General features: G+C 26.8%; 1 protein-coding gene and 1 pseudogene across 3 annotated transcripts; both read left to right on the top strand.

Annotated features, from left to right (window-relative positions):
• Positions 1 to 362: 362 nt before the first annotated feature.
• On the top strand, positions 363 to 17836 carry Strip (striatin interacting protein). 3 transcript variants are annotated; one of them, XM_089215851.1, is made up of 17 exons: positions 363 to 378; positions 720 to 913; positions 985 to 1101; positions 2287 to 2448; positions 2520 to 2641; positions 2708 to 2871; positions 2956 to 3120; positions 3176 to 3315; positions 7039 to 7110; positions 8170 to 8511; positions 8567 to 8683; positions 8796 to 8923; positions 9004 to 9231; positions 9297 to 9468; positions 9532 to 9736; positions 14518 to 14612; positions 15997 to 17836. In XM_089215851.1, exons 2-17 carry the CDS (start codon positions 833 to 835, stop codon positions 16156 to 16158), a joined length of 2472 nt encoding a protein of 823 aa, XP_089071977.1. In that variant the 5' UTR covers positions 363 to 378; positions 720 to 832; the 3' UTR covers positions 16159 to 17836. The 3 variants fall into 3 exon arrangements, with proteins under 3 accessions (XP_089071977.1, XP_089071976.1, XP_015370718.2); XM_089215850.1 differs by lacking the exon at positions 363 to 378 and adding an exon at positions 442 to 594; XM_015515232.2 differs by lacking the exons at positions 363 to 378; positions 7039 to 7110 and adding an exon at positions 442 to 594.
• A 4822-nt stretch (positions 17837 to 22658) lies between these two features.
• On the top strand, positions 22659 to 23759 carry LOC107166524 (14-3-3 protein zeta/delta pseudogene; annotated as a pseudogene).
• Positions 23760 to 25907: the final 2148 nt, after the last annotated feature.

The raw sequence follows: 25907 nt of genomic DNA, 5'->3' as shown, positions 1-25907 counted from the left end.
ATAACCAAACGATATAATCATAGATATTATTATCTATGGATATTGGATATAATAAATGTAATCTTATCAATATCTTTGCGTAGCTGCTTCTGTTGTATCTTGTATGGTCATTGGTCATTCTCATTATTCATTAGTATTCATAACATTTTGTTGTGATATGAATACACTGTATATTTAAGATGTATCTATTATATTATTATCCATATATATTAAATATATAAATTGCGGTCGTTATAGTCGATTTATGATATAATATACTATAATAGTAGCCAATCGGTATCTATTGTTTTAAACTGCATAGAAAATTATAAGCGTCCTGTCCTGTGACACGATACTACTTATTGATAAGTGATAACCATGAACGAATACATAAATATAGTAAATATATAATATTAATACATCTTAGACGATAACAATAATAATGAATATTGATAACAATTTTTTCATTAACAATCATTATTTACATTACTTAAAATTTTAATTTTATGACTGAGTACGTTAAAATTTAGAAGTATTTTTTTAGTAAACAAAATATTTTGTAATTTCACTGTACTTTTATTAATATTTCGAATAATATCAGCTTTAAATCTATAGGTAATTTTTGAAGTTTTGATTAGCTTGTATTTTGTTTACAATCCAGTGGATCCATTATTCACAAGTTTTTTTATATAGTGTATTATGTGTATTTAGTATAATTATTTTTTGTTTAATGTTAACAGATTTAAAAAATGATTCTTGTTTTTGTGTAATACTATACTACATGCAATAAGTATACCTCTGGCATTCTACAATAGTTTTGTGATACCTATATTATACTTGATATTATTTTATAATGGATGTTTTTGGTAATGGTAAACGAAACACTCCAAAATTAAAAGACTCCATGGGCAGAAAACAGAAACAAGATTCAGAGGTAAGAAAGTTATATTTTGACCTTTGGATTTTTGTCAGCTGCTTAATATATTTATCAATATTCTTATTCAGGAAGAATCTGACTGCCCTGATCTTGAATATAACTATGGAGATACAGATACTCACCTCTGTGAAATGGCAGAACTATATAGTTACTCTGAGTTAGAAGATTACCAGATTAATATTCAGGTAATTAAATAATATGTATAAAAAAGACTAACAGTTAAAACTGTCTATTGCAATTAAGGCTTATGTATATTATGTTAAATAATTTGTATCTATATTATTATCCTTAAAACATCAATATAATCAAAATAGTACTGCAGAAATTAAAATAATATCAGAAAGTTATGAATAGTGAATACCGTTTTGAATTGAATATGACAAACAGTTCTTTTTAATAACAATTTTTAATTGTTATTTAATGAAATAATAATACCTATAGTATTCCTCTCCCATTATGTTAGTTAAATATCTTTGTACATGAATTACCGATATTCTAGTATAATAGTATTTAAATCAAGCATAGCATAAAATGTGTTTAATAGTTCTTTTAAAAGAAACATTGTGAATAGTTTTTAATTATTTAGCTATATTCATTACAATTTGGTTTTAAGTGTTAAGTTTTTGTTAAAAATTATTGTAATTATTATTACTAATAGTTGATTCTAAAAAATTATAGAATAAAACATTTAGAATCAACATGTGTGTGTTCAGTGACTCAGTGTTGCGTTAAGCGATGTGGCCGCCCTTAAGAAAATTATAATTTTAATCATATAGTTATTTTTTTTTATCTTATGTTGATCCTCAAAAATTTGCCGTCATATCAAACACCATAAAATTTCCTCGCCTCCTTGCCACCCGTTAAATTCGGCATTGTGTGTATTCAAATTAAATTAGGCTGTACATTATAAGATTAAAAAAAATCATAAATTACCATGGTTTATTTAAAATCATGGTAATTAATTAGAAATATAATGTGAAGAATTATTATTTATGAAGTTTGTTATGAATTATGACTTATGAATGTTTGGGTATTCAGATGTTTTTCTATAACAAAATAGTGAAAATGTTGAAATTCTTTAAAAAATATGTATCTTAAAGGTGTCCATAAAGAGAAATTTCACTTTATCATATAAAGTTTATAAATTAGGTTATTTTTTTATAGCAAATAAATCTGTTAATGTATTTTTACCATTTTCAGTAGTAATTATTTTATCTTATTATACTTTGTTTGATATTATAACTCTATACATAGCTTCAATACAAAACATTTTCTTAATTCTAACTTTAATACTTCAATATATGTATATTAACGTTAAGTTAGGTCTGTAATATTATATTAATAACTCAAATTGAAAATATTTTATTCAGGAATTTGAAAGAGTAATGAAATCATTGGACTTTAAACCATCATGGCACAGCTTAAGTATAGAAAATAAAAATATAGTTGCATCTAGACTGCTTGATTCATTAGAGGTATCGGATAAAACAAAACGGATGAATGCAGCCAGATGTGTATTATATTTGTTGCAAGTTAGTAGGCTTTTTTCATGAGATACTATGTTGTATGATATTTAAATACATTATAAATGTCTTATTTCTAGGGATGTTGGGCAGAATGTCAATCAGATAAAGATCAGCAGACTAATGCCAAAGAAAATATACTTTTTTTATATAAATTTGGTATTTATAATATATTTGTAAATTTGCTGAATATGGAAATAGAGTATGATATATATTTTTGACAACTTTAAATTGAGAATCTAGAACTATAATTTATTAATTGTTATAGATCGGTACAATTTCATCGAAAAACTCAAATTAATTGTACAGATTCTACAAATTTAAGAATCATTTTAAATGTGTTGTACACATTTATTGAAGTCCTTAGAGTGTCGGAATTTGAAACTGATGTTGAATTCAAAGAATTTAGAGAAAATCTTTTATTAGATATAGGTAACTAAATTATATTTTGTTTTTAAAATTATTTAATAAACTACATATTATGAATTTGTTTCAAATTATATATTTAAATTGTAGGCTTACCTTATACAGAAGACCATTTAATAGTAAAACTATTAGGCATGATTACTAGATTTTGCAGTGGACTGGCATCATATTATCCAATGAAAAAAGTTTTATTGTTGTTGTGGAAGTTGATTTTAGTTTTACTTGGTGGAATGGACAAATTGGCCATTTTAAAAAGTTTGTATTTTTCATACTTGAATTTTTCTTTTTATAATGAACATAATTTTTTTAGATGAATATCGAAAAAATGTAGAATTACCAGAACTTCAAGAAGATCCAATTGAAATAATTAAATCAATGCGATCATCTTCACCACCACCAAGTTCCACTGATATGATGAATGCACAAAAACGTGGCACCCGTCAAAAAAGAGTAAGTAAAATATTATATAATATTTCATCTTAATTATTTTTTAACAGGATATTAATAAAAGTATTGTTTTAAATATATTTTTAGATGTTTTTTTTTTTTATTAAAGTTTTTTAATTTAATAAATTATAAAAAAATAGATTATTTTTACTGTTATTTACGAAATTACTAATGATAAATATTTTATATTTTATCATATTTCTGTCCAACACTGATTTTTAAATTTTTTAAATTTTATTCAATTTTTAAAATTCAAAATTACTGTAGTTTTTGAAGTGTATACTTGGTTATATGTACTTATGTAACTGTTATAACATTGGTGTTCAAACTGGGTGTGGCAATGTTTTGATAGTTTTTTTTTTTTTTTTGTAATTGACCCATTGCATTAAATTATGATGTACAAAAACAAAATTAAAATTGGCAGTAAGAAAAAAAATTAAAATTAATTATCTTATATTGGTATTGAACTTAAATAAAATATACAATATCCATGGATGCCCAATATCAAACTTGCTAAAGATGAAAATCTATTTAATTAAATATGATCAAACTTTGCAGTAAAATTTAAAGAATATGCCATTAATAATTTCTAGATATAATATGTTTCTGAAGAATATCAATAAACATTAAAAAAATAATGACTTATCTTGCCATACACAATTCCATGTTTTTACAATCATAGAGTTCTCAGCACATACAAATGTAAAAATTATAAAATAGAAAAACTAATTTCAGTGGAAGATGAAATGCAAGTAATAAGTTCTCAAAATATTTGTTAAAAAGAGTTAAAAGTATTTATAATACCTATCAAGCTCACATTTCTCATTAAATTTGTACCTATTTAATAAATAATTATGTAATAAGATTCAATACGATATTTTGAATTATTTTATTTTGTTCACTATCTAATTTGGTATAAAACCTTTTGAATAATGACTAAAAATACTTTTATAAATAAAATCTTATAATGTTCATGGATAGGTGCCATGGACATTTTATGTATATCACACAGAAATCCCGTGATTAAAAAATTTGAAAACCATTGTGTTATAACATACAGTGGGGGTGTGAACGGAGTTAATTTGACGCAGTCGCGTCACAAAAAAATGTGCTCAATCAAGTGAACTTTTACAAAAGTCATTATTATTCAAATGGATATAGAAATATAGTTAAATATCTATGTATAATATGTGTATTATATAATTAGTATATACATATATATATATATACATTGAAAATAATTAAATATTAATGTATCTATTTTTAAATATTTTGGTGTTGATATAAAACGTAGGTGGGTGTTGAAAATTTTTTACTGTGTCATTGAAAAATTAAGTTCACACCGCCATTGATAACATGTTTGTTGTATATTTAAAATTTTATCTCACATATCAAACATTTTGTGTAAGATTTTTTTTAAATAAAAATCAATTGCTTATAAATTTAAAAAAATTAAGAGTGGGGTACATATTATAGGTATTTGGTGCTCTTTTTACTTTAATTGTCTTAGTGCAGGATACTAGCCTCTCCTTGCTGAGAATTTAAAATTATGGTTTGATTAATTAATCTTAACCATCTCTTATTTCTTAATTATTTTTCTTAATTAATAATTTTAATTTACAATAACTCAAGAATAGGTTTAAGAGTGTTCCCACAATATTCTCAACTATAGAATATTTTACAACTTTTTACTGTTTAGTATGCTGTAGAATTGTTATATCAATTTTTAATCAACTAATATTTAAATATTTTATTTACATTTGTTTTTTATTAAAACCAAAAAATTAAATTTTATGAAAATAATAGAAATAAATCCTATAGGTATTTAAAAATTTTATCATACCATGCATAGTTCATAATACTTTAATGTAAGCCCTAGCTACTTTATAAAGTCAATGTTTTCATGAAATGTAAATGGCGTTTTCACACAATGTGAAGTACAAAATGGTCACTCATATTTGACATTGTGCAACTTTTTTTACTGTACGGTCATTCAGTTTTTGAAATAAAACCTATTTTACAACACATAATTATTATTTTTATTATTAATTTAAAAATATATAAAACTATTGACTATTATTTATTTAAATATGAGTTTAATTAATTGTTATTATATTTAATATTTTACAATTAAGTCATAATATTAAATCTACATACAAAAAAGTGGGTAAATTTTTGAAAATTAAACTGTATATAGATAACACTAACATAAACATTTGGTGAAAATTTCAAGTATTTACAGTGATTAGTTTTTGAATTACAACCACATAAATAAATCGATTTGGTCGAAAACTGGTTTTGCATAAAAATTTCTTGTTTTTTCGTTTTTTCGTCTTTTTTTTTTTGTTTTTCTCGATTTTTTTTTGAAAACTGTGGAAAATGTTTACTTTTAACCTCTATAATGCACCAAGGATATTCACTCTTACATCAGTAACCACCCCCAAAGTTTGAAATTGAAGCATTATTTCGACTAGTTATGCTGTACACAGACACAAAAAAAAAAAAAAAAACACACACATCATTGTAAAATCAATACATTCATCACTCCGTTCAGAATCTAAAATGTATTTGCAACTTATTTAAAAAGGAAAAAAATTAGTTTATTTTGAGAAGATTACAATATTTTGTTTGTATTTTAATTTATTTTAATTAAGCAGAGCAATTAGTTATAACAAATGGTTGTAATATTTAATGATATCTTCAAAATAAGTCCATTGGTTTTATAAGCACTTTTAAATGAACATCTCAGGATCCCCTTATCTCTTGTTACAACTTAACAACTTGAATAGCTCCTTGCATATATTTATTATTTATTAATTATTATATAATTCAACAATATTTATACTGTGTTATCTAAAATATGCAGATTTTATTTATTTTAATATAATGTAATATTCAAATGTATAAAGACGTTAATATTCCACATTCACTTTTTAGTTCTAAAGATATGCATCACGCCACTTAAATTTTAGTTTTGCTGTACAAGTTGACAAACAAACATTTTTATGAAATTTGTTCGAATTCTATTATAAGGTTAGGGGTGGTTCCTATGTTATTTGTGTAAATGTGTATGTGAATTCAAATGATGAAAATCTTTTAAAGATATAGCTTGAAACATAAATAATAACTCACTTTCTTTCTTAAAATGCCTTAAATAAATAAAATAATTGTATAAACTTTTTTCTTCAATAAATATTTTTTGAAAAATATGAATTTAATTTATATGTATGTAATGTATGATGTAATATTTATAAATATTGAACCATATTGTGTATAAATTAACTTAATAAATACAACTTGCATTTATATATTATTCAAAACCTTGTATGGTATTCAACATGGCATTGATAAATCAAAATAATAAGTGTAGTAAATGTTTAATGTCATTAAATGACAAAATTTTGTGAAAAAAATTTGTAATGTAAAATTGGAATGATCATTAAACCACAATCTGAAAAATTTGTTTTAGTTTCATGAAATTTGAAAAATAAAGATATGGCTAACTATACTTATCAACATTTTTTTTTTTTATTCCCTTTGTTTAGGTTTATTATTTTGGTTTGGTAATTTGTAAGTTATACTTACTATAATAATATTATTTGTATTTGAACACACAGTCCTATGAAAGCAAAAATATTAATTTAAATATTTCTAATTTTATACTAAAAAGTTTTGTCCAGTTTCTTGGTTGGTGAATTTGAAAAAAAATAATTGATTATTTCTTAGATGGCGTATAATTTAAATGCATTATCATATCGATTAACTGGTGATTCTACTTCTCTTAGCATTTGTGAAGAGGTAAGTTTAAATAGTGCTGACATAAATCATAATCATTGGAAAATCACTAAAGAGTTATGGTCCTGTCTTTGTGCTGTTTTGTTAATGTCATAATGTATTTTGAATTTATTATGTGCACATTCATTAATTACACAAATGTTGTACCTAATTTGTTAGTCATTATGAATTATGTGTATATTTCAATTAATATGAATAAGTTATAATTTTTCAACTCTCAACTTAAGTATTATTAATCATACTCATTTGACGTATAAAAAGTACATTCAATTCAGTTTAATAACTATTACCTATATAATATTATAAACACTAAAATATGAATACATTGAGTAAGCAAAATTGTGATAAAGACAATTTGTTTTAACTCAAAAACTCAAAAATATTTTATAATAGGAACTGGATGTCTCATGTTTATTTAGATAGTTAGAACTAATATTTGATTTTTACATAAACAAAACCATTTGTGTAAATATTATTTTGCATCACAGTAAATGTTCAATTTAAATGTTATTTTATATGTACCAGAAACAACTAATTCAATTAAATATTTCAAAGAAAAAAATTAGCTTGGAAAAAATAAATATTATAAAGATATTTGACCTCAAACCACAAGAACATGTAATGAAGTTTTACTTCATACTTATGAAATAATTTTTCAAATTATTAATTAAAAATATTTTGAGCTATTAAATAAAAATAAAAATTTTCAATTTAAAAATACAATTAATATTCTAATATATTAAGTAAAATTTATTTTTCTTAAACATTTAAGAATGTACATATAAAATAAATATATATGTAATTATTTATGTTCATATAAATAATGCAGCTTTTATTTTGTTAAAAATAAATAAAAGTTTTGTAATTGGTTGAATACTAGATATTTTTATTATCTTTATAAAGATAATATTACCTAAGCCAGTCGGTAATCATGTTCAGTATTTACCAGCATCACATAATGATTAGTTATAGTTTTATATTCTTAATATTAAATACAAATTTTATAATTACATTTTGCATGTTTTTTTCAACATTAATTATAACTTTGATAACTATTCTTAGGGCCTAATAAAACAGAGTTCATTGGATGAATCTCTTGTAGTCATGGATTTATCCTATCAGAATGATGAAGATTTACAAGACTATGAAGATCAGCAATTAGGAATGGATGATATTTCTAGTATGAAAAATATTCAAGAAATAAATGATTATAGACCACAAACACCACCTACACCATTGGTTATAAAAGGCCTACCATGGATACCTAAAGTTCGTCAAAAAGACTTACAATTTTTTTTGGACCAGACAAGAATTAAATTTCTTGGTTTTAAATTAGACAATGATATTGAGACACTAATTGGCTTACCTGATCCCATACACGAAAGTGTAGCTATTCTCAAACAGGTATATCTCTAAATAATTTTTTATGTTCAAAATCTACAAAATATTATGTTTTCAGTATATGTATACATCGTTAGCTGATTACCAGATAAAAAAAGAAGAAACAATTCAAAGAAATCCATTAATTATGGGCAACGATGATGTTGAACAAACACCTGCTGAAGTTTTGTATCAGGTTAAAGATGTTTTTTCATAATTATTTCTTTTTAATAATTTAATTATAACCAAACAAAATAATATTGTATTTATCTATAATTTATAATCTAAACTCAATTTTGAAATTTTAGGCAATGTTGCCAAATTTACCTCAGCATATGATTGCATTATTAAAAATATTATTGGCTGCATCACCTACTTCTAAAGCTAAAAGTGATTCAATCAATATAATTGCTGATATATTACCTGTTGATGTGCCGTATGTAACCAAATCAAAATAAATATAAAATTAACTTCAAAAATTCATTATTGTAAACAACATAATATTTTTCTTTACAGAATGTCATTTTCAGAGTCGGTTAAGCTAGAAACTGATATTAATAGACAGAAGGAAATTGTAGTAAAAGCTATAAGTGGTATATTGCTTTTACTACTTAAACATTTTAAAGCAAATCATATTTATCAATTTGAGTTTATCTCTCAACATCTTGTATTTGCAAATTGCATACCACTTGTGATCAAATTTCTGAATCAAAATCTCGTATCTTATATATCATCTAAAAATACGTTAGTAATAAATTAAAATTTTGTCAGTGATTTATTAGTAATTATTTGGCTTAATATTGTTGTAGGATTCCAATACTAGATTTTCCAACTTGTGTTATTGGTGATGGACCTGACCTTTCATTAGACAACATTGAAATAGGAGAGTTTCCATTATGTTCATGGAGAAATGTTTATTCTTGTATTAATTTGTTAAGAGTCTTGAATAAAATAACAAAATGGAAACACTCACGAATCATGGTAGCTTAAGTACAAAATTGTCCTAATAAGAATCTTAATTAAATTTATATAAGTGTGTTTTAGATGCTGGTTATATTTAAATCGGCACCAATATTGAAAAAATCATTAAAAGTAAGGCATGCTATGATGCAACTTTATATTTTAAAACTGTTGAAAATGCAAGCAAAATACCTTGGCCGGGCATGGCGAAAATCGAATATGAAAACTATGAGTACAATATATCAAAAAGTTCGACACCGACTAAATGATGATTGGGCATATGGAAATGGTAAAAATTGAAATAATTATATTAATTTAGAAGCTAATAATTGTATATTAATTTCTAGTTAATTTTATAATCTGTATAATTGTCTAAAAATAACTTAAGAGATCATAGAATCTAAGAATATTATACATACCTAATCTTAATCTGGACTTGGAAAATTGTGAAAAACACACCAAATAATTTATGAATTTTTGTATTTTAAAATATGGTGGAAAATCATAATTAAGTAGATATAAATTTAAAAATAATAATTGACTATATTTAGGTAAAAGAATTGTGACGATATGTTGTTAATATATTAACAATCAGTTCTCTTTCAACTCCGATAACTTTTAAATCTGTTATTAAAATTAGAAAAAACAGGAACTGTAAGGATCTTTACAAACTTTTTACCCCCACATGTAATTATTTTTGTAATCGTTGTTTAGGAAATGGTGATTGTTCACATTTATAATTAGGTAAATAATATGGCAAGATTGCAGCAATCCTACAGGTATACTTTGTGAAAGAAATATGCAATTTGTAATAAATAGAACCACTTGTTAATTTATATTAAAATAAATCAAATCGATTCTGTTTTTTTAGTGTAGCTCTTAAGCTAAAATTATAAAAACTGTAGAAGATTTCAATGAATGTTCATCTTAGAATTTCTATACACCATATTATGTAATAAAAAAATATGTTTTATATTTTTTTTGAGCTATTTTTTGGCCTGATAAATTTTTTTTTTTAAATATGATGACAAAAAATTTGTTCACTGTCAAAAACCTTGAAAACTTAAAACAAAATTCCTCATAAGTTTTTATGTTGATAAAAAAATTAACTATTAGTCCACCAAAATATTTTATTATGGACTCGATTTCATTTTGATAAAATCGGTAAAATTACAAAAATTATCATTTTTTTTTTTAAATTAAAAAAGTTCTATTTATATCTAAGAATGCAAAATTGTAAACTAACTTTCATAAAACAAGCAAAATTACTGGAAATTAATTTTTATGAATATTTTAGATTAAAATTTTTACGAAATTTGAAAGCCCGATTTTTAATACAATAATTTTCTTATTTTATTGTACTTCAAAAATAATTAAGGGAGCTGCAGCCAGATTTTTCAAAAGTAAAAACTTATATAGATTTGACCATTCTAAACGTTAATTTTGTTTGTTATAATGTTTTTTTCAATATATTTAAATTCCTTATCATAAAATAAACCTTAAGGCGGCTCCAGTCAATGAAAAAATGTGACTTTTATATCAATAAGCTAGACAAAACTGAAAGAATTAAGTTTGACAGATTTAATTATGAAAACGGATTATGATTGATCAACAAGTTTACTAAGGAATGATCGAAGCGATTTTGAATATTCCAATTATTGTTAGTGTCATAATGAAAAATATAATATTTTTCGATATTTTTATTTTTGGATATCACAGCTCAAAAAAAAAAAAAAACCGCCTCGATAATTCTCTAGTAAACTTGTTGATTATTCATAATCTGTTTTCAAAATTAAATATTCTTCCAGTTATGTTTAGCTTATTGGTCTAAAAGTCACTCTTTTATTGACTGCAGTCCCCTTAATTGTAGATACTTAAAAATATGTCCACTTCCTTTTCTTTTTATAGCTTCTATTGGCCATTTAGGTCTATTGCCGCAACAACCATTTGACTCCACCTATGTCCTATCTCTATCTTGTGCTAGTTCTTCTCCGTTATTTACTCCCAACCTCGGTCTTTTGTAATCCTGTCTGTCCACCACTGTCTGGGTCGTCATCTCGGCCTTTTTGTGTCTGGTTTCCACTTTTTGGCCAGACCTATAGAGCTTTCGGACCTCCACACATGTCCAGCCTATCCCAATCTACTTCTCTTATGAACTCCAATTATATTTGTTTCGCCATATAGTTCTTCTACTTCCCAGTTTGTTCTTAATTCAAGTCCCCAAGAGCGTTTCTTTTTGGTCCAAATATAAGAATATTTAAGGATTTTTTTTACAAAAGTAACTAGTCTATTTTCATCCGTCTTTGTTGTTGTCACAGGCGTAAAGTGCAACCCGGTCTTATCAGAATTTTGTACAGCGTAATTTTCGTTCTCCATGATAATATCTTTGACTTTAAAAGGGGTAGTAGTCCAAAGAAGCATTTATTTGCTGCTACTAATTTCAGTCTTATTTCTTCGTGACTGTCAGCATTTTCGTTGATGTTTACTCCCAGGTATTTGAAGATTTCCACCCTTTCAAAATTATAATTATTCATTTCAAAATGTTTTTGTCCTATGATTGTGTCTCGTGACTATCATGTACTTTTTCCCCTCATTTACTAATATTCCAATTTTTTCACCCTCTTCTATTAGTTTACTCGTAGTTCTCTTAAGGTCTTCCTCATTTTCCGCCATTATTATAATATCGTTTGCATATCCTGCCATTACCAGTTGCGGACCAATTCCCATTTTGATTCCTGTTGCTCCATCCAAGGTTTCTCTCATAACTGATTCTAGGGTTATATTAAAAGGGCTAGTGATAAGGCATCTTCCTGTCTGAAGCATGTCTTTACTTAAAATTCTTCTGATTTTTCCCCTCCATACTTTACTATGCATTTTGATCCAAGAACACATGCACGAATCATTCTTACGATCTTTCTTGGTATTCCCAATTGATCCATTACTTTCCATAATGTCTCTCTCTATCCATATTCAATTGTGACACATTCTTCTGATACTAAATCTCTTCTAGGTTGATTTAAAAGTGTCTGATACATGGTCTTGAATGCCTTCGCTATTTTGTCATTTTCTGTTGACAGGGTTCTATCCTCCATTCTTATAATTGTATGTCTAGGTTTAAAACTTGTTCTCACCTCGTTTGCCTTTTTGAAGAATATCCTATTGTTTTTTTCTGTTTTTCTCTATATCCTTTAATCTTTTATTCATCCTAATTATTCTTTTTTTCCCTCTCTATCGTATGGCTAACATCCTTTTGTTCTCCTCTGTAGGGTCTTGTAACACTCTTAAACGTGCTTTATGTCTTTCTGAAATAGCTTTCTTACATTGTTCATTGAACCATGACTTTCTTTTTATCCTTGGTTCATTGCCCAAAACTTCTGCCAATCTTTTGATTGTCGTTTCCATTTTATTCCAACAATAATTTTTATTCATATAATTTAAGCCATCGAAGTACTCCTTGATTTTTCTTTGTAGTCTTTAGCATGATTTCTTTTAAATATTGCTTTGTTAATTTTTTTTGTACTCTTCATTATTTTGGATCTTTCTACCGATATTCTAAATTTGACTTTAGTTATTACTAGGAAGTGGTCCGAGACTAAACTGCTCCCTCTCATGCTTCTTACGTCGTTTATAGTTAATCTAATTCGAAAGTCTATCCATTACGTGATCTGTTTGGTTCTTCACCTTCCCTTATGATGATATCTAAGTTTGTTGGTGGATGTTTTTATTCGAGAACATTATACTACTTATTCTCAATTTTCTAGCAGTTGCGAAAGTTATCAGTTTATTCCCATTTAAATTACAATAAAATCATAAAAAAGTAGGCGAGTGGGTATCGCTCTGCTGTATAATAAAAATGGAGAGTAGTTCACTATAATGGACATGTTAAATTTGAATGCAATGACAAGTATCATTGAATACGAAAAACGATTCTGAACGGAGATGATTTGTCTGTCTAGGATAAATTATGTTAAATTATAATATATTTTTATACGCTCACAAAATGTTTTCCGTATTGACTCTTGAGTTTTTTTTACATTTATTTGAAGAAAAAATAATGGATAATCTTTTAATGGGTTTTTTTAACCTTAGGTGTAAATCACAACAATTTCATGAATTTTCAACTTCTTAATTCTATGCAAATTTTCGTGATTTTTACATATTTCGTAAACATTTTAATTAAAAATGCTTATAAACAAAAATTGTGACTAACTTTTTTTGATTTTTTTTTACTACGATAAGTATAGCTTATAATAAAACTTGTGTCAAATTTTAAAGATTTTTTAGATTGACAATTTTTTTTATAGGCATTTCAATAAAAAAAACTTAGAAAAATCGAAAATTGAAAATGTTAATAAATAGCTTAAAAGAAGCCAAAATATTTTGAAAATTTAATCATAGATATATAACGCTAATATAAACATTTGGTGACAATTTCAAGATTTCACAATGATTCCTTTTTTGAGTTATAGCAAAATAAATTAATTTTGTCGAAAACTGATTATACATAAAAATTCCCGTTTTTCGTTACTTTTTTAGGATTTTGACCCCTCAAAGTACCTACTAGATAAATTTTCCTTTTCAAAGAAGGGCTAAATTCAAATATCTAAGCATTATTTCTACTCCAAATGTGATGACAGACCCAAAAAAAATCATACATCATTGTAAAATTAATACATTCCTCACTTTGTTCAGAATATAATATACTTAGTAATATAGACTGATTAACCATTTTCAAATCGTTATCCATGTCCAATGTATTTATATCATTGAATTAAAATTTATCAAATTTATTACAGTGGCCCATACGCCCATACAACACCTAATGTACAATTGAAGAGTACCTATTTTTTTATTTGACTTTTCTTTATATTTTTAAATTGTATTTGTAAATTATCGTTAAATTATTTCTTTTTAAATATGTTACTTTATAGTTTAATGAAAATATGCATAACAATCATTCACTATTACATTAGTAGATATATAAAAACAAAGTTATCAAAAACATTTTTTACTTAGTGAAAGATGCAAATTATATATTAAATGATATTCAGCAAGTTGTATTTTATTTAGATCTTGAGGCTCGTCCAACTGATTTTCAAATTGAAGAACGGTTTTTGAGATCAGCAGTTGATAAATTTCATGCACGGCGATACTCTCAACAATATGTAAGTGCAATACATTTTTAAAGTCTTAATTATCTTTATTATAATATATTTTCATTTATGCTGGCTATTCAAATCCAAAACTATTGATGTAGGCATAAGTCTTAGTTATACTCTAAGGCAGCATTTCTTAAACTGTGTTCCAGCGTTCCGCGAAGCTTAAGTAATTTTTTTTTAATGTTCAAGAAAATTACTTTAAAATATCCATTATAGAAAAAATACTTGTATATTAAATAATAATGTATAAGCCATGTGGAATTATCTATAAGCTACTCAATAATCAAGACTTCTACTTAATATTATAATTTATTTGCAAATAATCCTAAAAAAAACCTAAAAATCCAACAACAAAAGTAGGGGTACCACGATAAAAATGAACATTAAAATGTTTGAAAAACGCTGAAGAATCTCTAGAATCTCTGAAGACTCTTAAAGAATCAATTTTGTTAGTTTTGTCAGTTTTTGATTATAGTTCACTTTATTCATTTTTTAGTTAGTAATAAAATCAATATTTTCTGAAAATTATAATTCTTAAACTTAAACAGAGTATTTTCATTCATATATACTTACAAAAATAAGTATTGACACTATCAATATTATGGATATTAGTAATGTAATAATTAGGGCTCGATTGTTTATGAAATTGCATTATTTTTTATATTCATTCGATTTCATGCTAACCTGGGTAAAAATTTAATCATGTTCCACTGAATCAAATAATATTATTTTTTCTGTATTTTAATTGCATATTTTGGAATTTTTAAAATAAAAATGCATATTTCAGTAAAGTTTTTTAAAAAACAATTAAAATTAACAAACTATAAAATTAATTTCACAATTTTTGTATAAAAGTTTTATGGGTGGTAACTACAATCTATCACACATTGACTTAATAGATGAATGTTTTTTTTTTGGGGGGGGGGGGGGGGGAGACTATGGTACTTTATTAGATACCTAATATATATAGCATTTATAGAATTTTGAAAACGGCGATGACTTATTAGTACGACTTAAATTGCAGTGTCGGACAAAACATGTATAATATGCAAATTTAAAAAATGTATTGTAATAAAATAATGAATAAAAATAACTACTATAGGTAATAAAAATAAAATATTTATGTCTATGAATTATAATATATTTTTGTGTTTTGATTGGTTAAGAATGTATATTTTATATTCATTAGCGCATATTTTGTAATTTTTTAGTGCATAAATGCATGCATATTACAGTAGTTTTAAGTGCATAAACATCCAAGCCTTAGTAACAATATATATTATATATATATGCATTATACAATATATAATATTTATAACATTTAAGTAATTTTATAGCTGAATTAAATAATTAAATAATTACATTTGATAAAATATTTATTTTATTAAAGGATGATGAACTTACACCGAGTGATTTTTCAATCAATACCGCTTTGGGAAAACCTGTCAAGTTATCAGGTGAATTTAAGCAGCATTACAAGATTTGGTTAGATCAAGAAGTGTTTCAAAATAACATTGATTGGAACGCATTACTTACAGACTTTGAAATTTAGATTAAAATGGGTATAAAAGTTTATTGTTATACCTATACCTATATATCTTATAAAAGCATAGTTAAATAATTCAAATTATAATATTTAAATTACCATGCTATTTTTATTTTAACAATATATGTACAATAATAGTAAGTTATCAATTGTTGATATATTATGATCACTTTACAATTTACTTTGATATACATAAGGAAAACAATTTTACTTGTTATTCATATACATATATATTAAATTATTATAGCCATCATTGAATATTATTCATATTACTCCAGTGTCTCACTTCTCTATTCATGCAATTGCATTAAATAAAAACGAATGTGTTCTATAGAAAAACGTTTAAATCTATATCCAAATGTAATATTTTGAGTAGATTATTTAAAATATTTAAAAACATTTTAAAGATAACATCATCATGTTTTTTTAATTTATGGATATCTAGAATTGATGATTCTTTCAAGATCGAAAGATAAAAAATTGAAATCTAAAATCTTACTTATAGTTTATTTTTAATTTATTGAAAATGTATACAATAGTGAACATTGACTTACAATTCAAGTACTTGATCTCATTATTCGATATTTTCAATAAACTAATTCTGATCTACATGGAATTTATTTAAAAAAATAAAAACTATAGAAAAAAATAAATATTAGTGATTTTCAACTATTCGGTTTATTTAACTTACAAATCAGACCAAACCCTAGTTATTTAACCAAAACATTAGCTTATTCTCATGTGAATAAAACACCTTTATTGTAATACTTAACTTTAAAATTTTAATTATTTTTTTAGTACCAAAGTAGTTTAACTTGAAGCATTTTAAATATTATAAATAAATAATATCATGTGACCCACATTTGTATTCTTCATTTTTTTCTTGACCGTATAATTATAAATTTATATACATACTGATAATTTTTATTTTTATTTTTTTTTTTTTTTTGTATTTACTTATTTATATGATAATGATTGGATAGTATTGAAAAATAATTAGTTAATTATTGAATAAACCTACCTTTCACATTTATTTTACAATAGTCATTTTAAAAGTAGTGATGATCAGGGTTTGGGACATCCAGCAGTAAAATAAATTAAAATATGCACTAAAAATGTAAAAACAAGCACTTAAAAAATCTAATATATTTCATATATTTTATATTCAATTATAATTATTTAAATTTCAGGAATTAACAGGTAAAATATTTTAATTTATTTCAATTAGCAAATTAACATCAAAAAATATACAATAGATCGTAAAAATTACCTTTGTGTGTATGTGATATATTTTAATAAGCCAACTTGTAAACCTTAAATTAAATTTTAAGTTATCTGTATGCTTTTATCTGTATTTGTAAATGTTATGTTTTACTAAATCTATGATGAGCATGCACTTTCTATAAGTCTCAAACCCCAGTTATGATTCTTATGACTAATTTTTGTACCTCTAAATATAAACCTCTATGGCTCTAAATTAAGTATGTGTTTTTATTTTAATGGCCTAATAATATTAAAATTAAGATTAGTTTCATATATATTTTATATTTAAGTAGACATTATACATTATATAACATACATTATATAGATATATTGTTTATTTAATATTTATTATACAAATTATGATAACTGATAATTGATAAATTAAAAAGTTATTTAGAATAAACATTTTGCTTACTCTTAATTATTATGATATTTTAAATTAATTTCTTTTTTATGTATATTATGTATGCTTATACAAGTAAATAGTATGACCGTCATCTGTTGATGACATTTATTTATTTTTTTATATCCTTAGGTTACGCCTAACCTTAATGTATTTAAATTTGTTGAAAATTTTAATCAACAAAATGTATCAATCTTTATTTTTATTCTTGATGATTTCTGACATTTCAAACTTTTTAAAAATTATAGATATTTTCTAATTTAATTCTAAAATATGATATATGTTTAATTTAACTGGACTATAAATAAACATTAAAATATCTAAAACATAGAGTAGAGAAAAAAATTTGCATAGCACTTAATGGACTAGTATTGTATCATTAGCACCTATAAACCATTTGTTTACTCATGATTTACGTACGTTACCCCAGCCCCCCTCCCCCCAATTTGATTTTTGTAATTTTTTTGCGCCAGTACTCAATTCCTGCCAATTCCTGCCGCAAACCCCGGAATTCCTGCTCTAATGGTTTTCGGAAAGTCGAATTTTCCCCGGGTGGGGCTGGGGTAACGTTACTCCAGCCCCACCCACCTTCTAAATTTAACTTTTTGCAATTTTCTTTGCGCCAGTAATAAGTGCTCAATTCCTGCCAATTCCTGCCGCAAACCCCGGAATTACTGCTCTAAATCGAATTTTCGATATTGTAAATCAGTTAAAATTTTTTAATTTAAAATTTATAATTATTTTATATTAATTGAATTAATTTTTTTTTATATAATGCCAAATACTAATAAAATAGTATATTATAAAAATAAATAACAGTAAAAATTAAATTTGAAATACCTATGATTAAAGATTTGTTACCTAATTTATAATTATAATTGGTTTTTGCACGATTTTGCAAATTTCAACATTTTAGAAGAAAGTTTTTAGGTTACAGCTAAACATAAATCTGGTCTTTACTCAATTTAAATGTAAAATTTTCGGGAAAGTAACACAATATTCAATATTAGAAAGTTACGTATATAAAAACTACTAATTTTTTTTTCACATACAGTGTGAATTTTGTCAAATTATTCGACTTTGTAGAATTACAAATATTAAATAAGTCTTATCAGAACAATTACTTTTTAGTTTTTTTGCCAAAACTTTAAATTAAATTAAAATATCAAACAATTGTAGTCCTTGTCTATCCTTGTCAGTCTAATAAATAAAACAGAGTTATTAGTTATAATTTATTATTCAGACTTATTAAATAAGTATTTTTAAATGTGCCGATCTATGGTTGTTGTGATGAAAAATTTCCATGTCCTCCCAAATGATGCCACTGTTATCGGTGTCTATTATTTGATAGGTAGTAAATATATAGGTTAATTAGTTATTTTATAGCAACATTTTGTGGCTATTTGTAATTTGTATTCAATACATATATTCTATTTAATATAATATTTAGCTTGTCCTACATTTTTTAATATAAAAAGCGCACTTACCCACTAATTCACTATTAGATACATTAAATTTGTTTTTGTATATATAGTTTATTATGCACTAGCCCTACAAGTACGGTACAGATATTTTTTTAAACCAAAAGTAAACATTATAAATATTTTTTGGACAATAATACGAAACAGAAAATTTGTGAGACTAATTGAAAAAAAAGCGGGTAAGTGGATGTCGCTCTGCTATACATTAGGTGGTGGGGTGGACCTCTGACTAGGGTAGGTTAGATTTGAATGCAATGATAGGTATCATTGTATACGAAAAACGATTCTGAACGGAGATGATTTGTCAGTCTAGGATATATTATATTTAAATGTTGTCATATATTCTATTTTGAAACAAATATTTAATTTTTCAATTTGGACGCATTTTGCATAAGCCATGGTTAATCAATTTTTCCAAAAACATTGCATTTAGTTATCATAATATACCTGATTTCATAAAAATTTAAAATTCAAACGCACTTAAAATTATTACAATTATATATACCTAATACTATATTACTATATATTATGGATTTTAGTACTAATTACAGGCACAAAGAAAATTGCAAAAAGTTAAATTTAGAAGGTGGGTGGGGCTGGAGTAACGTTACCCCAGCCCCACCAGGAGAAAATTCGACTTTCCGTGAAAACCGTTAGAGCAGGAATTGAGCACTAATTACTGGCGCAAAAAAATTGCAAAAATCAAATTGGGGTGTGGGGGGGGGGGGTTAACATACGTTCATGATTTAAATCAAAATTATTACCTATATTTTATTTTTATGTTATTAGTTTATTATCACTATTTATTACAGTTCATTAAACTCCATGAGGTGATGAATTATATAATTCTTATCTTGAGATTTGGTCAATTCGCTATAATATTAAAGCCATTATAACAAAATTAGTTCTGATGTATGCAAATTGTTTATATAGTAGTATATTGATTGTAAGATAGTAATTATATCTTTCTTAACCTGTTTATTTCAACTAATATTGAATATAAAACTCAAAATGACCAACGAAGGTATTTATTGTCATCGCCACAGTCAATTACGGAGTTAATAACAGTGATGTACCTACTGATGTGATACGCATTTAGTCTATCACGCTAGTATGCCGAAATACTTATTTGTATTACTATCTTATCGTCGATAAGTTATCGTAAATATAATGATGGTTTCTTTGTTTATCGTTACTGTTGATTGTACACGATTGATGTTTGACAGTGACAGTTTCGTTTTAGACGTCGCGTCGTATTGTTAGTAGCCAGTAGGTGAAGTGCGTACATTTTTGGAATTCAGAATAATATTTTTGCATATTTAACATTTTTAATGCATATTTTGCAATTTTTTCGTGCATATTTGCATGCATATTTTACCTTTTTTAGCTCCTACAACTTTCGAGCCCTAATCATAACTTAATGAAAAATTTAATATCGTAAAACCCAACAATCTCTGGTATGTATTGCTTTCACCTTAAATTTAATAACAGGTCAATTCATAAATCATTTAAATCAGGTTAAGTACAACAAACAATTATTATAGTTTTGTTAAATATGTTTGAAACACGTAGTAAACACGTGCATATTAGTCATCCTAATTCTTAAGAGATAGTTTATTATATAGATAGATAATTTTTAATCAAAACACAGAATAGGAACTTTCTTCCTCCTAACTTAACCTTTCCCCTGCTGCCACAAATTCGTCACTACTTTATCGATTACTACAACGTGTATAATATTTAATTTAGGTATTAATAATGTATTAATCTATTTGGTATAGGTTTTTTTTATTGATTTGTATTTTTATGAAGTATAATATAATATATCATTGCTAATATATTATGTAACCCTATTGAATAAATATTTTAGCGTAGGGCCGTCTTAAGCTTAAGTTCGCGAACTGTATTATCGAGCTATTCAGAGCAAAAGTCGATAAGAACGCAACAAGAAATACTAAAAAGGAACTTAAAGAACTGAAAACTAAAGCAGAAATTATAACAATTTATGCGAACGATTTCACTGAATCTGAAATAAAAACAGCAATACAAGCAATTAAAACTGGTAAATCAGCGGGATTTGACGAAGTATACCCAGAATCCTTAAAGAATTGTGGACCCAATACTCGTCAATGGTTAGCAGTGTTCTTCACAAGCATACTACGTACTTGAAGATGTCCTAAAAAATTCAAAAAGACAAAAATTCTGGCTATTTTAAAACGGGGGAAACCCGATAATGAAATTAAAAGCTACTGACCGATATCCATACTGAGTGTTAACTAAAAGATGTTTGAAAGACTTATTTACAACCGAATTTAAAAAAAAAAACTGTAAATAAAACTATTCAAATAGAACAGGCTGGGTTTTGACCTAACAGGAATTGCTACAACCAAGCTCTAACGCAGACCACAAACATCGAAGATAGGTTTGAAGAAGGACTAAAATCCGATGCAGCCTTTATTTACCTCACGGCAGCATATGACACAGTATAGCGCGATGGGCTTATCACTTAATTCCTACGGGTTATACCATGTAAAACAATTAAGTGGTATCATAAATAGTATGCTGAACAACAGATTTCTCACAGTAGTAAAGTTATAGGTGATCGAAAAAGTAAGCAAAAAACCCTACACAATGGACTGCCACAAGAATCTGTTTTAGCTCCCCTACTATTCAACTTTTACCCCATTGACCTACCAAACATAACACCAAGTCGAACAGATTTATTTACGCAGACAATATAGCCCTCCTATGTCAAAAAAGACATTCGATCTCTACAAAAAATTATTTATAGTAGCGTTCGCAGGATTTTAATTCTGGTAGGGTTTTCAGTATAGGTTGATCAGAGACCCATGGGGGGGGGGGGGGTTATAACCCTAGAACCCTACCCCTGCGTACGCCACTAGAAAAATACTGCATGGAAGACCTGAGTGAACTAAATAAGTACTGTAACAACTGGATTGACCATTTACCTATGTTTTTTTTTTTCAATAATCCAGAATAATTTTTTTATATAAAACGTATAAATACGTTATAGCTTACAATTTAAAGTTGTAATATTGATTATTTGGGGCCTCCATTTGACTGAGGACCCTTGGCACGTGTCCATATAGGATAAAGATAGAACTGTAAAATAAAATAAAAGTGCGAATACTGTTATTTAATTATCATAAGCTTGTGCATGAATATAATTATGATATATTAATATAATAATATGTATGATTGATTACCTACATGCATAGTGCATTTAGTATAACAAAGACGTAAATTTTTTTTCGTTGCTTAGTAATGAAAAAACATATCACTAAACGCACAAGTGTTTTTTATTTTATTTTATTTCCCTTTTTACAAATTAACACACACCTTTCACGCACGATTAAGTCTATCAGTGAGATACAGACACATACACACATTTGAAACCCAACAGCAGATAATAAAATACAATTCCCTATTAAGTCTTTTTACGACCGAAAAAGCATACGCACAACGTAACGTCTATCCTTACACGCTAACACTCGGGAAAAATGGACGTGGAACAGATGCCAGTAGTGGAAATTAAGGAAAAGTTCCTGTGGAAGGCGAAGCTGGCTCAGGAAGCGAACCGGTTCGAGGAAATGGCCAAGTACATGAGACAGGTAGCTGAGTGCGGGGTGCCTATGACCAAGGAAGAGGACAACATGCTGGCAGCTGCGTACAAGAGCGTGCTGGACACTAAACGCTCGTCCAGGAGGACGTTGGTGACGATCGAGCAGAAGGACGGCATAACTTCGTGGGAAGCAACGGTGGTGCGCCATTATCGCGCTCGTATTGACGACGAATTGCGCGCGCTGTGCACTGAGGTACTGACACTGGTCGATAGATGGCTGATGTCCGACCAGCCAGAAACCTCGGATCCTTCCACTGGCGTATTCTACTGGAAACTTTGTGCCGATTACAACCGGTATGCTGCCGAAGTGATCGATGACCCGGATGACCGGGCCGCAGTGGTGGCCATTTCCAGAGCCGCCTACGAGCAGGCCGACCGATTGGGCCGGAAGAACCTTCGACCCATCGATCCAATCCGGCTCGGACTCATGCTCAATTATTCCGTATTTCTGTATCAGGTGTGCCAACAACGCCGGCAGGGTCACGACGTGGCGAAGCTTGCGTTTGACGAGGCTTTAGCTGAGATAGATACCATCGAAGAGTCCATGTATGACGATTCGACGCTCATCCTGCGACTTATCCGGGATAACTTGACCATATGGATTCAAGAAAACGGTGGAGAGTCGTATGCAAGGGCCTCCGAAAACCAGACAGCCCTAGTGGCATTTTCGGTAGAGGATGATATAGTACAAACAGACCTAGTGACTACAGACACGGTGGCCACGTCCACAGTTCTGCTGCCGTTGTCACCTTCGACCGTCGCCGTCGAATCACAGCCTGACATCGATCGTCGTTCGTTGCAGGATAACGCGAATTAAATGTCGGGCTCTATTCGAAAATACGTTCGCAATATTATAAAATAAAATCGTTATTCCATGCGTGATTATGTATAAACAATAGTTTAATATATTTTGATTCAGAGCCGGCCTTAGGCAGGGACTAGCGGGGCCCCTGCCCCTGGCCACGAGCTTTTGTGTAACATTTTGGGCCTCGCGTTAATGAAATTATTCATTATTTTATACCATAATTTTTCGGCGAAATTAAAAAACGATTTAAATTTAGTGGACAGATTACATTTAAAGTAAACAGAGAAACAGTTGTCGTTATAAGTTTTATTATTATTAGTTATACCATAGCCTATAGATTATTGATTATATATGTACTTGTGTAGGAGATTCCGATGCTACGTAATACGTATATTGTAATAAAATCATTTTGTCAACGAAAACGATTTCAAACAATATTTTATATTAATTTATTATATTCTTATCGTGTTATTGTGACAATAATATCATGAAACCCGGCTTATTTCTGTTGCAAAGTTCACATATTGAGCGATATGCCGGTCGGATAAAATTTAATTTGGTATTTAGGAAGTAGTTCATTTTGCATCGCACATTCGTTTTAGTAATCAAAATCCTAAGATCGTAATTTCGTAAGAACTAATTCTTATTGATATTTGATATAATATGTGTAATATTATACAAATGTAATAATTATTAAATTATAGTAAATAATAGTCCTAAAATCTTAAAATTTTTACCTAAACAGTGAAAACTTTATAACGAAACTCTTTACAACGAAAAACTTTATAGGTACAACGTTAACCTTAAAATTACCTAATAATGGTTGGTTTGCTTTATAACTCATTAGTGGATTCTTTCTCTATAGTCACTCCCAATAACGAAATAATATTTTATGTTTCATATTGTAATTTATGTGTTATCCTAATCCCTAATATAAATTATAAGAGTATCTAAATCGATATAAATGCCTAAATTTACAATTACGATTATATTCTTTCATTATCTACTTGTGTCATCGTAATAATACCGTTTATAAAAAAATATTGGCAGACTAAATAAGTTTAAACAAAGATTTAAATTATTGTATAAAATATAATACGTATCTTATAATAATTATAATATATTTCGATAAAATAATAAATAATTAACTACCTACTCATGTAATGTAAAAATAATAATGTGTATGATAAATAAACATACCTTATTAATAGTAAAAATTTTTATTTTTAAACTATTTATTACGAAAACTGTATAATGAAAGAAATCTCTTGGTCCCTCCAGATTCGGTAAAAGAGTTTTCACTGTACGTACCTAAATATACGTTATATATATTATGTGTGTATATATTATATAATTTATATAGTCATTAGTCATTGATAATATTATACAATTGTACATCTATACACATGAGTACATAAATTTAATGTATTGTAACACACAATTTTGTATATTTATTAGTTTTTTCATCAAATTTGAAATAAAATAATGAGCATGTTTGAGGCGTAAATCTGTATTATAGGTAATATATTTTACGTTTCTGTTTCAACAGTTTATTTCGCCATAATGGGTCGTGATCGAGATAAATTCAGAAAATTCGAACCTGATAATCAAAAATTTTAAAAAAAAAATTAAAAGAAAAGTTCATGAAACGTGAAACTGGTGCTTTTCCAAAAATTTTAAAACCTTCAAAAGAAAATAATCCAAATACAGTAGAATTGCAATGTAAAATTGATGTCCCATTGCTTCCTACTAGTACTTTCTCTTTGAAAGAAAATGAAAATTATTCCGTTTTAAGTCTTGATTACGAACAAGACATGTCTAAAAATATTAAAGTAAATTTAAATGATGAACAAGGCATTACTATTAATTCAAATTTTAATAAAATGACTAGTAAACCAAATGATGAAGTTTTTCAAAATTTTAAGATCCCGGTGAATGGCCTAGTAATTAGAGAAAGAGATATAATTATCGAAAAATGTCCAATAAAAATAAGCAATCACGATTTTCCAATAAAATCTAGTGATGATGTAGAGTAAAGAGAAAGTTCACAGTTGAACATTATAATAGAACTTTTTGTAATGACGAAAAAGTTAAACGTAGATGGTTAATTTATTCAAAGAAAAAATATATCGTCTATTGTTTTTTCTGTAAACTTTTTGG

The sequence above is a fragment of the Diuraphis noxia genome, unplaced genomic scaffold, assembly GCF_037042655.1.
Source record: "Diuraphis noxia isolate RWA-SAM2 unplaced genomic scaffold, SU_Dnox_SAM2 contig0001, whole genome shotgun sequence".
Lineage (NCBI taxonomy): Eukaryota > Metazoa > Arthropoda > Insecta > Hemiptera > Aphididae > Diuraphis > Diuraphis noxia.
Note: the sequence above shows the minus strand (reverse complement) of the source record. Positions and strands in the feature narration are given on the sequence as shown.

Excerpts from the sequence above, each read along its gene's own strand:
- Strip (XM_089215851.1), top strand. The coding sequence starts at position 833 with ATGGATGTTTTTGGTAATGGTAAACGAAACACTCCAAAATTAAAAGAC. Across the intron at positions 1,102-2,286 it reads ATTACCAGATTAATATTCAG|GAATTTGAAAGAGTAATGAA; the intron begins GTAATTAAATAA and ends TATTTTATTCAG. Across the intron at positions 9,232-9,296 it reads TATATATCATCTAAAAATAC|GATTCCAATACTAGATTTTC; the intron begins GTTAGTAATAAA and ends ATATTGTTGTAG.